This window comes from Myotis brandtii, unplaced genomic scaffold, assembly GCF_000412655.1.
Source record: "Myotis brandtii unplaced genomic scaffold, ASM41265v1 scaffold634, whole genome shotgun sequence".
Classification (NCBI taxonomy): domain Eukaryota; kingdom Metazoa; phylum Chordata; class Mammalia; order Chiroptera; family Vespertilionidae; genus Myotis; species Myotis brandtii.
The window spans coordinates 2,175,926-2,192,141 of NW_005370427.1; the positions used below are offsets into that span (position 1 = coordinate 2,175,926).

At 54.2% G+C, this 16,216-nt stretch overlaps 1 protein-coding gene across 1 annotated transcript in view; it reads right to left on the bottom strand.

The window, feature by feature from the left end:
- LOC102243324 (carbonic anhydrase 13) overlaps positions 1-15,940 on the bottom strand; it is a 25,003-nt gene extending 9,063 nt beyond the window's left edge. Inside the window, exons 1-6 of the mRNA XM_005880374.2 lie at positions 15,844-15,940; positions 14,352-14,549; positions 10,233-10,351; positions 5,462-5,557; positions 4,080-4,142; positions 3,414-3,569 (exon numbers count right to left, since the gene is read on the bottom strand). Of these exons, the coding sequence (XP_005880436.1) occupies positions 3,414-3,569; positions 4,080-4,142; positions 5,462-5,557; positions 10,233-10,351; positions 14,352-14,549; positions 15,844-15,940 (729 nt within the window). The remainder of the gene's footprint in view (positions 1-3,413; positions 3,570-4,079; positions 4,143-5,461; positions 5,558-10,232; positions 10,352-14,351; positions 14,550-15,843) is intronic.
- Positions 15,941-16,216: the final 276 nt, after the last annotated feature.

Genomic DNA, 16,216 nt, shown 5'->3' on the forward strand with positions numbered 1-16,216 from the left:
AGGAGACATATGTAATACTTTAAACAATAAAAAATAAAATAAAATAAAATAAAATAGTGGTATATCCATACCATAGAATATTACTCTGTAGCAAAAATAAATAAAATGTGTGAATCTTCAAAATGTTGTTCTGAGCAAAAGAAATCAAACACAGAAGTGTGTGTCTGTGTAATTCCACTTGAATAAAATTCTAGTGACTCTCAGTGGTGTCCTGAGGCCGTGGGTGAGTGGAGGGCAAAGGGCACGAGGAACCCTCTGGCAGGGATCCCTGTCCCTGGACTGTGCGTGGCTTGCTGCATCGCAGGGTAACACACAACAACCAAGGCCATCAGCTGCACACTGAGACTCATGAGTGCTGTTGTTTGCAAACAACGGCGTAACAGAAGAGAATGTTTAAGAGGAGCCTAGGATAGAAGGCAAGTGTCCTGCGCATAGGATTTCAGCAGCTGAGGAAGCGAGTGGAGAAAACCCAGAATAACCCAGAGACTTGGCAGGAAAAGTCCGCCTGCCCAAGACAATGAGGGCTCTGTTATCCAGATATCAGAATCACAGTCTGTTCCCCGCCTGGAGGTAAACCAGGCATTTCAGTCAGTGACTCGGGGGAGAAAAATGGACTTGAATCAAGAAAAAGAAAATGAACACCCTCTGCTCTGCGCTCTAGGTCAGACAGTGACTTGGCAAGAAAGAGCAGCGGGGAAAACTGGCCCAACCGACTGACAGAGGTTCTGGTGGGACTGAAAAATAAATAAGGACGCTCCCCAGCGACTTCAACATAGAGCTGTCATCACTGAGACAGCATTTTCTGGAAAGTAATTCTTAAGCCGGTGGCATACACAAAAGACTTTACATGAAAGAGCTAGGCAACTGAGTGATCTTATCAACCCTCTTGTGTTTTGGGTTTTTTAATAAACTTTTTATTTCAGAACGGTTCAGATTTACAGAATGATTACAATGGGTTCTCGTGTACCCGCTTCAGTTTCCTCTGTAGTTACCACCTTCTAAGGTGTTCCTTCTCACAACTAACGAACCAAATTTATGCCGCCCTTAAGTGCGGTTACTCAGGCTCCTTTGTTCGCACCTGATGTCTCTCTCTGCCCCAGGATCCCACCAGGACACGGCATTTCACTGAGTCGCCCGTCTCCCGGGCATTTCCTGGTGGTGAGTTCTCAGACGCCCTTGTTCTTGGTGACGCGGACAGTCTGAGGAGTACGATCGGTGTTTCGCAGGATGTCCCTTACTCGGGCTTTGTCTGATGTTTTTCTCATGGTTACGACTGGGACTGGACTTTTAAAATATCTTTTGCTTCATTCTTAAGTCTTAAAAGCGCTATAACACTATTTTATACTTTGGATTATTACTCAGATAATCACTTCAATCTGGTTGCAAATGAGATGTCTGAAAGGGTTTCTGCTCCTGTAGATTCAGGTGAAAGCTTCACCGGTCATACTAACCCTGAAACTCAGCTACTGTTTTATACTCTTCTGTGCAAAAAGCCAAATTAATAATCAACACTAATTAGTTGAGCCTGAAATAAGATACAGTAATGAGCCCACAGCTAGTCAGTCATAGCCCAACACTTGCAGAAAGTTTCCTTGATTGGGTTAACTTTGTGCTCTTTAAGGATCTAATATATATTTTGAAATAATCTCTTACCAATCACAGGTAGATTTTTTAAAAGTTACTTTCCAAGTGGCTCTAAGGAGTAAAAATACCCTTGAACTATGAGGAAAAACATGTCTTGATGCTATAGTGTGTCACTTTTCAAATGTAATCAGGAATTGTGAAGGGAAGCGCATGGGCACAGGAAGGGGAGAAAGTGAGATCCATTAGTGAGGCCCCGACCCAGGGGCAGGTCCCTATTCTCATGACACAATTCACCTTGTTTCTAATGGAAAAATTCACAGCAAATTTCATGTCAGTTAAGCTCTAGATTTCTATGCAGATCTTTATAAATGTACTAGAGGCCTGGTGCACAAAAATTTGTGCACTGGGGGGAGTCCCTCAGCCTGGCCTGCCCCCTTTCACATTCCGGGAGCTTGCAGGGGATGTCCTACTGACAGCTTAGGTCCGATCCCCGAAGGTAGTGGGCTGAAGCCGCAGACTGGCCTCCCTCTGCAGGAGGCAACCAGCCGATCAGGGGAAGGCAACACCCCCATCACACCTCTGCTGCTGCCACTGCCGGCCTCGAGGCTGCCTGAGCCTTGGCCCTCACAGTGGCAGCCACCATCCTCAGCTTGCCTGAGCCTCAGGCCGACTCTGGCAGTGGCAGCCGCCATTGGCGGCTTGCCTAAACCTTGGGCCAGCCCACCATCGGTGGCTTGCCTGAGCCTCGGGCCGGCCCTGGGCAGCAGCAGTCGCCATCTGCTCTCCCAATGCACCTCCTGGTCAAGTCCCCGCCCACCCACATGCGCCTCACTGCTTATGCAGACCCACCCACCTACACGTGCCTACTGCGCATGCAGCCTCCTGGTAATAGGTTGTTACGGCATGAGGGCACACGACCACATAGGCTTCTATTAGTATAGATTAAGGATATGCCCCAGGCATTACGTGTTTTATCCTAAAGACAAGGCCACTATAAGTGGCACATGAGCCTCACAGCAAGGGAAAATGCCCCCGGCCTTGGCAGAGGTCAACCAGCTCTAGTCTTTGACCTTGACCTTGGCAGAGGTCAACCAGCTCTAGTCTTTGACTGGGGAATAAACAGCTAGGCCGGTGGGCCAGCCCACATCAGAAGTGCTTTATTAGCTGCAAAAATTATTAGACTGCATTCTTGCTAAGGTTCTGCAGCACATCATTCAAAAAGGAAGGACAAAACAAAACCCACTAAGCGCAGCCTTGGGGAAACACAGCATCCACCTGGCAGATGGTCGGCCAAAGGTCTAAGCCCAGCAGGGTTCTGGGCAAAGACTCCTGAGCCTGCAGACTTATGTCACAAGAAGAGCCTCTTAGTAAATGCTACAGCCCTCAGACGCCCCACAGAAGCTCTGCCAACAAAAGCCACAGGTCGCAGATTTCTTCTTAAACTCAGCAGGCACTGGTCTGCGGCTCAAGTCGCTTCCTGAAGGTGGAGCCTGTGGGAGGGGCAGGTCTAGGGACTGAGCAGGAAAGGTGAAGGCCACCTTTTAAGAGCAGCCTCTCTCCTGGCTTTCCTTTTGAATCCCAGCCCCTTTCTATCTCAGTCCAAACTAGGAGACAGAAGCAAGCAGTGCTCCCTTCAAAGGGCGCCTCCTTTCCCCCGAGTTTCTAGGAGGTGGGGAAGAAACCACCGAACCAGAAGGTCAAATGGGAAGGGCCAGAAATCCCATCTGAGGGAGAACTCGGGCTTCCTGGCACAGCAGGAGGCACAGAGGGGGTGGAAAACCATTCTGCCCAGTCTCCTCTGGGAGTGGACCTGCCTGGACCAGGCCTACCTGCTGAGAGCTGACGCTGATCGGCTGCTTTAGGATGATCCACGTGACACTCTCCAGAAGGGGCGGCACGGTGAGAGACCCTGGGTACGTCCAGTAATCCCAGGACGGAGGAAGCAGCGACAACGGGTCAAAATTCGTGAATCGAGTTTGTTTACCCTGGGGCAGGGGAGAGAAAGCCACAGATGACAAGGGGGGGCTTTCACAGACCTGGAGAAACATGCAGGCGGTGACATCAGATTTCACTGGAACTGCCCAGCCGCGCAGTTATTTAGTGCCTGCTGTTTGTACTTTAGAAAGAGTACCTGCCTTCATCTAAACATGTTAGAGGAAGTCGGGCATCGCTAAGATTCATTTGAAAGGACAAGATTTGTTTTCATATGAGTGGTCTTTAAAATGTGTTGCAGCCAAAGGCTTATTCAGTAAAACTCCAACAGGAACTAATTACCATAAATAGACTTATGTGATTATTTTAGGTGATTGAAGACTTCTTCACAAACTTCGGGAGTGAGTGGTGACAGGTCATGTTGGCTCTATCGGTCAAGGACACGCCGGCCGCTTCAAGGAGCAGCAGTCGGCCCTGACTCAGACATGTGTGTAAGAGAAGACAAGAGAACTCAGCAGAAAACAGGACTATATTGGTCACCAGCCACCAGGAATTAGCTTTACCTTTTCTTTAATGGAATCCAGGATGTCAGTAACCTTTTGCAGGTGGGGATTACATTCGCCGATCTGAAACATGAAATTTAGCGAGAAGTGGTTACTGTTGCAGACAGATCTGAATTGCTCCTTTCAGTCAGGATTTTAAATTCTTTAAAAACAAAATGTAGGCCAGCCCACAGCCAACAGTGGCTGTTCTGCAGCGCAGCTCTCCTGCCTGAAGAATCTGGATGAGGAGAGAGCACTGCAGGCTCCTTGGCTGAATTAGAAGTTTGGCCCCCAAATGTAGTGACAGCTTCCTGTTTCTCAGCTTTAGGGATGTTGCAGACGCAGGTGAACTTGAGGAAAGCCTGGCTTAGGACACCTCCAACACACCCGCACTCCGAAACCAGGTGTGGCTTCCAGACCCTCTACCCACACAGGCTATTATGACATCAAAACATTAGAGGAAAAATGTCCCCCAGATTCGGCCTAAAACAGCGGGAGGTCCCGGATCAAGGCAATAGATCGTCCTGAGCCGAGTTCTTCGGAAAAACACGTGCGCCTCTTTCCCCACCCAGTGGGTGTCCCAACAAAGAGGAACGCCCTGCAGGAATGTGGTCCCAGTGGGAGTGGGGCGGCCCCACCCACCCAGGTGTGACCACAGCGATACCTGTCTGGCCACTTGTGCGGGAGACACAGAAAACAATGGAAATGGTCAGTGCATTTGGGAAAACCAACCATGTGGTGCAACTAGTGCTTCCGGAAGCAGGACGGTGACTCCGCTCTGCCCCGCCCCTCTGAGCACTGTGCCGTCAGTCAGGAGGAAGGCCGGCCAAGGGCCCCTCTCTGGTCTCCTTGTCACTGCAGCGCTACTGTTGCTGTTGCTAATGGACAAACATGATCAACAGACACAGGAGGGATTGTAAGGCAAAGCTCCCAGCCCTGAGAGGAACCATAAACATGGAATTGTGATATCCATTTCAAAAGGGAAACATTGGACCTACAACTGATTTGCTGTTAAAAGATGGCAGAGCCCAGCCTGCGTGGCTCAGTCCACGCGCCACAAGGTTGCAGGTTTAATTCCCAGTCAGGGTTGCGGGCTCGATCCCCCATGGGGGGCGTGCAGGAGGCAGCCGGGCCTGCGTGGCTCAGTCCACACGCCACAAGGTCACAGGTTTAATTCCCAGTCAGGGTTGTGGGCTCGATCCCCCATGGGGGGCGTGCAGGAGGCAGCTACTTGATGCTTCTCTTTCACTGATGCCTCTTTCTCTCTCTCTCTCTCTCTCTCTCCCTCCCCCCCCCTCTAAAGATCAATAGGCTATTTTTTAAATGGCAGGATGTCCACTCGGCGACTGAAATCCTGCCCCACACGGCCGAGTCATTGTTCTAATGAAGCCAGAGGCCCTCACCTGTAAAAACACTCCCAGGACAGCGAGTCCGTCGGGCTCGTGAGCTGCCTCCACGAAGCTGGGGTACTTGTCCGAGTTCCAGTGGACGACGTGGAGCTGAAAGGAGGGACACGTGTAAGTCAACGTCATGTTTAGATCCGTCCTCAGACACATGAACGCCAGGGAAGCCTGGCGCAGAGGCCGGGCTGCACCTCCATGCACGGCTCTGCAGCCACATCCACCACGCTCTTGGAGGCCACAGAAAGTCCTGCCACACCCCTTGAGCCCCAACAGGCTCCAGCCACCGTTCCCAGTGACTTAGGGCCCCCGCGCTCCCACACCCGGGACTGCAGTCCACAGCCTGAGGTCAGGCCCCGCTGACGGCAGGTCCAGACTGGGGGGCGGGGGCGTCAGTGGGCCCCCAGGGGTGACCCTGCCACGGACGGGTCGGTGGTTCCTGGACGTGGTCAGAGGCTCATGCCTGCAGCTGAGGCCTTTCTATGGCGTGGACATGGATTCTCCGTAAGAGTCGCTGTGTTAAGCGGTGTCCACACACCTACCAGCTTCTAGGCCCGAGTTCAGACCCTGTGTGGGGAGCAGGAGTGAACTGGACAGAGAGGCTGGGCTGGAAACAGAGGTCGGAGGAGGACCGGTGTGCTGAGGGGAGGGCAGGGGGGACGGGGCCGGGACCAGAAGGGGCTTCACCCACGTCCCAACTTCTCCCGAAAGCAACAGCCTTCCCCAAACCCGAGGGAGCCGGTGTCCAGCGCCACGGCCGTGTCCCGAACACAGACTGGTGCACGGACGCGGCACACACAGTCCCGCACAGGCCGCTCCTGGGGGCTCCTTCCTGGCTGGGGGCTGCGCTGCGATGGGAGCCACAGGGAGCCCAGGCCACGTGACACACCCAGACGGCGTGGCCCAGATCCTGACGGCCGTGAGAGGGGCCGGCTTCGACTCGACCTCTCCAAGGGACTCCTGTGGCCCCTCAGGAGGAAACGTGAGGGTTTCACACACAATCCACCTTCCAGGTGACAGCAGAGGGGGAGTTAGTCTGCTCAGGTTTATCCCTCCTTTCAATGTAACTGTATGTCCTCCAGGTAACTAATGCGGGGATTTCTGGATAAAGAAGGATGACCATGCCTGGCTGGTGTGGCTCAGTGGTTGAGCCTTGACCCATGAACCAGGAGGTCACAATTCAATTCCCGGTCAGGGCACTTGCCCGGGTTGTGGGTTTGATCCCCAGTGGTGGGGCGTCCAGGAGGCAGCCAATCAATGATTCTCTCTCATCATTAACGTTTCTATCTCTCTCCCTCTCCCTTCCTCTCTGAAATCAATAAAAACATATTTTTTTAAAAAAAAGAGTGACCATAAATAGTGAACTACGAAACAGTGCACCCCGCCCCCAACAGCGGAGAGAGACTGGCTCTCCCACGGTGGCCGGTGCCGTGTGGCGTGAGAAAGTGCGGAAGGAACCTGGGCGGGCGGCGCTCGCTGGGCCGGGCAGGAAAGCAGGTGGATGTTGTCTCAAACGCCAGGTGCCCACGCACCAGCCACCTGGGAAGAGATGACGCCACAGACACGGAAACCTGGGGAGTCACTCCTTGGTTCACGCCCACAGTCGCTTAGAAAACAAACGTGGAACCAAAGAGAGAAGCCCTGTGTCCTTCCAGTGGATAGAGAGCGACCAGGACACTGTGGGAGCAGAGCAAAGAAGGCCGGGTTTGTTTGTACAAGTCCTCCCGCTCCCGCCTCTGCTGAGCGGCACCTCCCGCAGCTGAGGGCACGGCCCAGGCACCTGTGTGGGACCCGGAGCTGAGGGCACGGCCCAGGCACCTGAGTGGGACCCGGGGGCAGCGCCTCCTATTCACAGTGACAGCCCAGTGACGGAGCGGATGACAGGAAGTGGCAGCAGCGGCTGCAAATGGAAAGGAGCAGATTCCCCTGGGAAAACAATGTCTGACCAATGGTATTCGTCAGCCTCAGCGTTTGACCGCCTCCTGTTGACACACAGAATGCCTTGGTGCAAAAGTCACCGTCAGTGCTGAAATCACAGCTTCACGCTCACCTCCGTGCCGGATGCGTCTGTGTGTTAGGCACACGTTGCGCTCAGGTGAGTTCCAGCGCAGCTCCGTCCGCGTCCGCGTTCTCCTCGCGGCCCGGGGCCCTCGGGAAAAGCTTCCCGATGCAGCCATCAGATTCGGCCCCAAATTACATTCCCATGTCACCGCTCTCAGCGGCCTTTTCCCTTTGTCTTTCTTTCCTTCGCTTTTCCGTTTGTGAAGAGGGCATAACCTGATGATGCCCTGAGGTCAGGTACAAAGTACTGGAAAAGCCACTTCCGGGCCCGCCACCGCCTCCAGCCTCACCCGCTCCCGGACAGCAGAGGTTTCATAAGATACAGAGCACCTGGCCCGCCCCGCGGCACCGCCTCTGTCCTCGTCCGCACACGACGGAGGACGCTGACCTGCTCAGGCCCTCACCCCGGCGAGGCCTCTCATTAAGGCCAACGCCTTTGTTCCCAGCACGTGACACCCTCCCGCCGAGCGCTGTCCCTGCTGCCCGCTTCCTGGAAAGCGCTCTCTGGATTTTCTCTGAGTGGCTTCTGGTCATTCGGTCTCAATTCAGGTGGCATCTCCCAGGGGCCCCTCCTGACCACTCAGCCTCGCCATGACCACGTGACATGGCTCCGTCAGAGAACTTACCCGCCCGTCTCCGCGGTGACCAGCCACCTGTGACAGCGCGCCCACCTGCACGGCCAGATCCCTCTCCGCAGCATCGCTGTCGCAGCGGCAGACACCCGCCTCCCCCCACCCCCTGCCCGCTGGGCAGAGGCCACCTGCACTGTCACCCGCCACCAGGATCCCCCAGAGCCTCCTCACCGACCCTTATCCCCTCCTGCTTCACCCCAATCTCTCCTCTAGTTGTAGCGTGCATATTTTTTAAATGCAAATATTATCACTTTCTAATTCAAAGCCAGTCAGTGACTTCCCGGCTCTTAGAATACAGCTCAGCCCGACCAGCCTCTGCCACGTGCCACTGTCCACGCTCTGATCCCACGGGCACTCTCTCCTGCGGTGTGGGGCTCTCTCCCGCCCGAGGCACATGCGCAGCGCCCTCTGGGCAGGCCCGCCTGGTCCTGTCCTGCTGCCTGGCTCGCGCCTCTTCTCCTCAGGGATGTGTCCCCTGGACGCCCCCTATTCTCCTGGATGCCCCCCGTTCCCCGCACGGTGAGCCAGGGAAGGTGGAGGATGAGGTGACCCCGACGCGTTCCTAGTGAATGAGGGAATGCAGCTCAGGGACAAACGAACCTACGAAACGAGAAAGACCCTGATCCACAGTGAGCCCGGAGGCCCCACTGCATCAAGGACCGTCCGCAGTCCCGGTGGCCAGAGCTCCGAGCCCCACGCGGAGGACGGCGCCAGCCCAGTCACCTCCAGGGCCACGCTCAGGCGTGTGGAGGGTGGACCACTGTCCCAAGCTGCTTTGGGACATGACAGAGCCAGCCCGTCCCCAGAGCTTCTGAGATTCAGACACAGAACTTCACAACACAAGCATGGGTGGTAGAGGCTGAGCACCAGCGGCTCCGGGGCCCCACTCCTCCCTCCCCCACACACCCCCGCAGCCTGAGCATCTCTGTCCTTGTCTCGGATTCGGCGCCCCACCCCCGCAGCCTGGGAGCCCCTGCTCTCGCACAAAGCGCTCAGGAGGGGACCATGCCTTTGGGTAATAGCCCCGGCCAGCAGATGTACAAGTGATGGAAGAATAAAACCCGGCAGCAAGGCCTTGTGCCCTTTGCTGGGCTTCTCCGCACAGCAGGCTACCCAGGAGGGCCGGGCCGGCTCCATAAGCCTGAGGGCGGACGAGCGTGACTGCCTGCACAGTCCTCCGTCTCCTGGCCAGCGCCAGGGCACACGTAAGTAGCTTTGGCCCAGTCACAGGACAATTCCCTCCCATCTCTGGTAAAGCCGGGGGTCAGCGGTATTTAACTGTATTATGCTTTGTGCTTTAGCCAGAGGATTAGAAAAGTATTCTTTTAAAAAATATATTTTTATTGATTTCAGAGAGGAAAGGGGAGGGAGAGAGGGAAGCATCAATGATGAGAGAGAATCACCCATCAGTTGCCTCCTACACCCCCCACTGGGGATCAAGCTCACAACCATGTGCCCTGACCAGAATTGAACCCTGACCTCCTGGTTCATAGGTTGACGCCCAACCACTGAGCCCCGCGGCCGGGAGGTAGAGTATTCCTAAAGGCTAGCACCCAACAGAGGAGTGACGCCGGTGAAGAAGCCAGGACGTCGTGGTTCTGCACACGGCGTTGCCCGGTGCGCAGCTGCAGGTGAGAGGGGACGGAGGGCTGAGGAGAGCGGTGTCTTAGTCCCCCACAGGGCCCTTTGCTGTTGATTCTCACCTCTGTTCTAGGGATTGTACATGATATGAGTGAATGTGTTGGGACCAAACATGCACAGAGCTGGGCCTAGAACAAACGTTTCTCTCCTTTCTCCTCGCTGGCCTCTCAGGAGCGAGCCTGTGACTTGGTGTCACTTGCGCTGAGGCTTCCCCGAGTCCGGGAGCTCACGTTCACACGGGCTCAGCGACCCTACCTCTCGGGGTGGCGCTGAGGCTCCCCGTTCGCAGCTACGCTGATAAGCTCCTGCGCTGACGGAAGGAGGCAAGGTCCCAGACTGAGATCCGAATCGGCTCCGGACCTATTTGGGGTCAAGGACGCCTTCCCCCCTTCCCTCCCACCAGAGAGGACGGCTCTGTCGGGAGCCTGGCCAAGGCTTACCTCAGCGGCGTACCGCACTCCGTCCACCACGTGCTCAGAGCCGTGGTCGTCCGTGGACCCCCAGTGCAGGTGAAACTGTCGCAGCCTGTATCTTCCAGTGAGCGGGCCCCCTCGCAGAACTAAACGGCAACACAGGTGACACTGTTAGCAAGAAGGGTGTTACCGAGCGCCCCCCACAGCGTCTCCCCGCACCCACATCGTGAGGAAGGTTCTACCCAGGCGCCTGGCGTTCGCAGGCCGGGATCCAGCTTCCAGGTGGGCGAGGAGTGAACACAAACCTTTGAAGGGTGAGCGCGTCCACAGGACAGCTGTGCGCGGAGCAGGGGAAGCCCAGCAGGCACTCTGGTTCAGCGCAGGGAGCCCGCAGGGCTGCCCCGTCCCCGGAGGCCGCCAGGCCCAGGAGCGCAGCAGGCGGCGCAGGAGAGCCTTCAGCACTTGAAGACCTGGGCTCGCCTTGGCTTCACCACCGTGACCTCGCACAAACTCGCTGGCCTTGAGCTCCAGCTGTCAGGCCATGACCCAGGCGAGCAACACCGCCTCCCCCCAATGTCGTGGGGAAGGAGAAAAACTGAGCACACAGCCCTCGCCCCTGCCCCGCAGACAGCCGGCTGGACCCGCGAGCTATGATGACTGCGTTACCGCTGCTGCTCCCACAAATTCGGGCAGAGTGAGCACATCTCAGGGAAGTAGGAAACACAGGACACAATGAACTCTTTTTAAAAATCCATCAGATGTTGCCACTTGGGCAGAGTGTATTTCTAGCACTTTTCCTCCACAAATATGCTCTCTAAGACCATGGCAATGGAGCTCAGCCAGTAGGGCTCCGTGGCTGAGTGTCGACCTACGAACCAAGAGGTCTTGGTTCAATTCCTCGTCAGGGCCCATGTGTGCACTAGATCCCCCGTGTGGGGCCTGCAGGAGGCAGCTGATCGATGATTCTCTCTCATCATTGATGTTTCTATCTCTCTCTCCCTCTCCTTTCCTCCCTTGGATCAATAAAAATATATTTTAAAAAATAGAATTATGGCAACGGAGTCATATCTTAAGAAGACAGAAAAGCGTCTTACTAGAAACCATAGTCCTAAAGTGTGTCCCTGCGATTAATCTCTGCTGGGCAGACCCCGAGGGCCCGGAGGCCCTGGAGGCTGAGCTCAGCACACCCACCTGACAGGGCTCATCTCCATCACCCAACAGCAGGAAGTGCCGACGGGCCAGTGCAGCCTCAACAATAGCTTGACTCCAATGGCCCTGCTCTTAATTATGTTACATACAGATAATTATATGCGGTTACAAAATTTGTCGAGAATGACCCACCTTATATAAGAAGAAAAGATGTTAAGAATTTCATGTGCAGTTTTCTGTAAACAGCAAGAAACAAAAGGACAAGGTAATGCTTGCCCGTGCCCTCTGGGCTGCACTGCAGGAGACCAGACCGCTGTGTGGGGACCAGGGGGTGCCCTTCTCCCCAACCTGGTGCTGGACGGAGGCTCAGAGCTGGGCAGGGGTCCAATCAGCAGCCGGGCCAGGTCCCGCTCAGTGAGGACACCTCCTCCCACACGCACCCATGCTTCTGTGGGTGTCCGCTCTCTTGTCCGCACTTGTGTTTGTTTCCCTGTTCCTAACTAGGGGATTGGACTGATGTCCCTTCACATCTACCTGCCCAAGGAGAAACTGGGAGCACATGCAATCGAGTCTTGGGAAGGCTGGATGGTCGGGCACCCTCTAGGCTCCGTCAGATCCAGACTGCTCTATGGTAGGTAGCTGCCCATCTTCAGAGCCCTCTGGGAAAGAAGGGGGAGGGGAGCACCCCACGGCAGGCTGCTAGGCCACTCTCGGTCACTGTCGCGACAGCGCGGGGCCACTGCTTCCGCTTGCCCTGGACACGCTCCGGCAGACCCTGCTGGCGTCCCTGCGGCACCGCCCCTCCCGCAACTGTCCCCGAGGAGATCCTTGATGGAGAGGATCTTAGGTTTGGCTTTAAACAGCCTCCAAGATGTTTCACAGATAAATGAGCTGAAAAGGCACATGCCCTCCCTGGGTGGCGGCCTGCTTCCGGATGCCACGGCCTCCGAGGGCAACCAGCGCCTGGTGTCCTGTCTTTCCTGTTCTGCTGCACAAACCGAGCTGAGCCAGGTCACCCTTCACAGCGCCACGCAGAGGGAGGGCTCGGGACTCACCTCTAATTCTAGAACTGAACGCACTTTGGGAGGAGACGCAAACCAGCTGGCCCAGGAGAAAGAGGGAGACCCCAAAAAGGTCCAGGAATCCTGGCTGGTCTCTGGGAGCCGCTCCCAACCCAGGCTTCACCCAGGTTAGCACAGCCCTGCCTGGTGGAGCAGCGACGCTGGCCTCACTCTACCTCGCTGGGCTCCACACTGGAGTGTCTGTACTGAAATGTCCAACCTGCAACCCGGACCATGGGTGGCTAGTGTGATGACCACCTAGGGCTCTGCACAGGGCGGGGAAAGTGAGTCAAAAGGTCACAGTGAGCCTCGCGCTGCCTTCGAGATGGTCTCTATAGAACAGTGAAACTGTGGGATACGATGAAGAATGGTGGCAAAGTTATTTTTAATGAGAATGATTTAGTGTTTTCAAGTGTCGAATTATTCATCTCACTTTCCAGCCTAGGTGAGTAAATAAATATTATTGTCTCTATCTTAACTCTGAAAATAAGTGATCATTTCTCCAAAATCATACTTGGCATACATATAGTGCCCATTTATCACTTCACCCAGAATTTAAAAAAAATCTCTTCAAATGATGCGCTCATACAAGAGGTCTACAGAGGGTAAGACGCCAGAGGTGAGTGCCCTAGAAGGGTGGGGAACGTGTGCCACCTCAGCAAGAGGGCCTCTGTTAGCTGCTCTCTGCCGCGAAGTTCAACCACGTTGTGAAACTAGAAACACAGGTGTTGCTGCACTGCATCTGCCTTGAGCCTTGTCAGTAACGTGCCCGTCCTGCTCCGTTTCCCCAACTGCACTGGCGTCGGCTGCCTGGACAGTGAGCACGGCTGGGAGCACAACCAGAAAAAGGCTCTTCGGACAGCTACTGTCTACCCAGCAGGAAGCACGCTCCTCTAAGAGGACCCGCCTCGCTCCTGTGGGTCCTCAGGACCAGGGTGGTACCTGAGCAATGACTGCACAGAAGCAAGTGCAAGGCGGCTGCGGCGTGACCTGGCGTCACCACAGCGCGATTCCAGGGCCAGCGAGTGGCACAGGAAGTCCTATCTGGTCACTTCTTATTCTGGAATGAGGACTGTAGCCTCTGTTTCCTTTAATATTTGAGGTATTATAACCAGTTTCCAACCACGATCGTGGGTGGTGTCAGCTTTGTGTTTGGAAGCCTCAGATTTCTACGTGACCACATCTGTGCCCATTATGTCACCCTCCCCTTTACCTCAGCCTCCCGCCCTCACAGAGCTGAGGTGTGAAGAAAACACATATATGAACAGCAAGGTCCCTCCTTCCCCACAAGTTGAAAACACCACATGTTAATCTCTCTTTGTGCACTTTTTACAATGCTCTGAATAAACAATATGAATCACTTTTACGAATTTGACAAGTATGAGGAAGTAATGTTATGGGCTTATAATCTTAGCTAACAATATAGCTTTACATAAGCACAGGGAACTGACTAAACCAAAGCTGTGCTTAATGAGCAAGTGAACGCTTTCTTCCAATGAAGGGTTTTTAACATTCAACTATACTTACCATCAATAGAGCAAATACAGCATCATCCTAATATTAGACTAAAAGTAAAAGTAATTGGTCAGCAGCCTTAAAATATGAGTCTCCTAATCTTCTCTGTCATCTAACTTCTAAACTTGATACTAATCTGCTTCTTGGGCCGCTGCTGGCTTGAAGGTGAAGGAAATGCTCCTTTCTATTCATTAGCTAGTGTGTCACATAGAAATGATACGAGTTTCATTGGGTTGGCCATCATTTATTGATGGTGTGAAAGACACTGCCCCTGAACTAATCAAACACAACTTTTATGACAGGTCCCAGCAAAGTACTAACAGGGACATCCAATGGGTAGGTGTTTCAAATAAGAGAGAAAAGAAGGCGCCATCCAATTGTCCGAGCCCCTCACTCGCTCCCTCCCCCCAAAAAAGCCCACCTGATTTGTCCTCCGTGTCATCAAAGTCAACGTTGAAGGAATGGCCACTATTACTGATGATTTTGGCAGAGCTCGAGTCATACTTGATGCTAAGAGGTCGGAGGGAAGAGTCGAACTTCGCTTCCTTGGTTTTAATCTCAATCGGGGACTGCTGGTCCCCGTCAGCGATGGGGAAGAGTTGGTTCCAGTGAACGGGACCTGGATAGAGTGCACAGGACCAAAGAGAAGGACTGAACAAGGGGTGTCATTCAGCGAGTCCTTGAGGGCCACACACTGTGCTTGAGCCTGAAGAGAGAACGGGGATTAATAAAAGGTCTTCATCCTCAGGACCTTCACACCCACTGCGTGCTGGGGTTTTTACAAGGCCAGTTGCTCTTAGGAGAGGCATGGAAACTTCCTGGCTTGCGTTCACTCATTTTCAGAATTAAACAAACCCTTGTAGACAAAAGAGCCCGTATGTTTTATAAGGTACTTTCCAAAGGCACTTTTCTGCCAAGCGCAGAACAACAGCACAATTCATCACCGAGAACAGGGGATTCCGTCTCAGCTCCAGGAGTGAGCGCGGGAGCTGCAGGGCTCAGGAGTTCGCGCTGGAAGAATGACAGCTGAGTGAGCCTGCGGTGGCCTGCGTGTGAGCAGGTAATCCACACACCCTCTCACGGGATAATGCCAGCGCAGTGGCCGCACCCTGCCGGGAAATGGGAGGCGGATCACCTGCAGCCGCGTCAGGGAGCAATTTGTTTCTCCTTTCTCCACCTCAGGAGGCCCCTCTGTTTTTTTGCCAATGCTACATTTGAATTCCAAAGGCGGCACAATGCTCACCCTGACCCTCTACTCAAAAAGCCAAAACGGCATCCAGCGCCCAAGTCAGACACATTCGGTAAATGATGCGAGCCCACAAGCCGGCAGTGCCCTCGGGGCGGCCTCGGCCTTGCTCTGGAGACTGGATTCGAGTTCTGCTTCTCAAAACCAACAGCAGTGGCGGCTCCACGTAAGCAGCGCGTCCGCGGACAGGGACAGACGTGGTCACTCCCGTCTCCACTGCTGCCGCCAAGCAGCCGCCACAGCCCGGAGAGCTTCCCTCCCTCACCAACCGCGGGCCTGGCTGCTGCAGAACTCAGGTGCTTCCTACACAGACGGCGCAGCGTGACCACGATGCCACGTTGGTACTAGCAACACGAGCGTCTTTAAAGATCGGATTTGGAATATAACTTCAAGAAATGCAGAAATGCCACGGTGGGCCACAGCTCCCATCTCTAAATCTCATCCCCCATGACTCCTCCTTTTGTCAAAAAAGAATGAATGTTTTCCCTCACGTAAGCTTCAGGGAGGAACGTCACTGCAGGAACGCACACCACACACAATACACACAACTCCGCAGCTGTTCCCCGGAGCCTGACGCTTTGGACTTGAAGGCCCTTGAGCACGCAAGTCCTTGCCTTCAGCTTTTACAGAAAAGCACCCGGTCCTCGTTGACTAGGCCCACACTCACCTTGCTGTGCCCTCTCTCTCTCCCTCCCTCTCTCCCTCCCGCCTCCAAAAAAAAACTGCCTAAAGACATTAGACTTCAGATCTGCCAACTCTTTCATCAGGAGTGTCCTCCTACCACTCTCTCCGGTTTCCAGTCTTTATAACAGAACCATTTTGAAATACTCAGCGTTAAATATTAACCACGAGGGCAGGTTCATTCCCTGCCTCTTAAGAGGACCCCCCCCCTTGTAAAAACAGTCCAAACCTCCAACGTTAACCCCATTTGAACATGGCGCTTAAGGAGAGGTGTGTGGTGTTTCTTCCACTGGCTCAGGAACTTTGGAACGTCATAGTGACGCGTAGTTTGCAGTGACGGTCACTTTCTAAACGAAGCC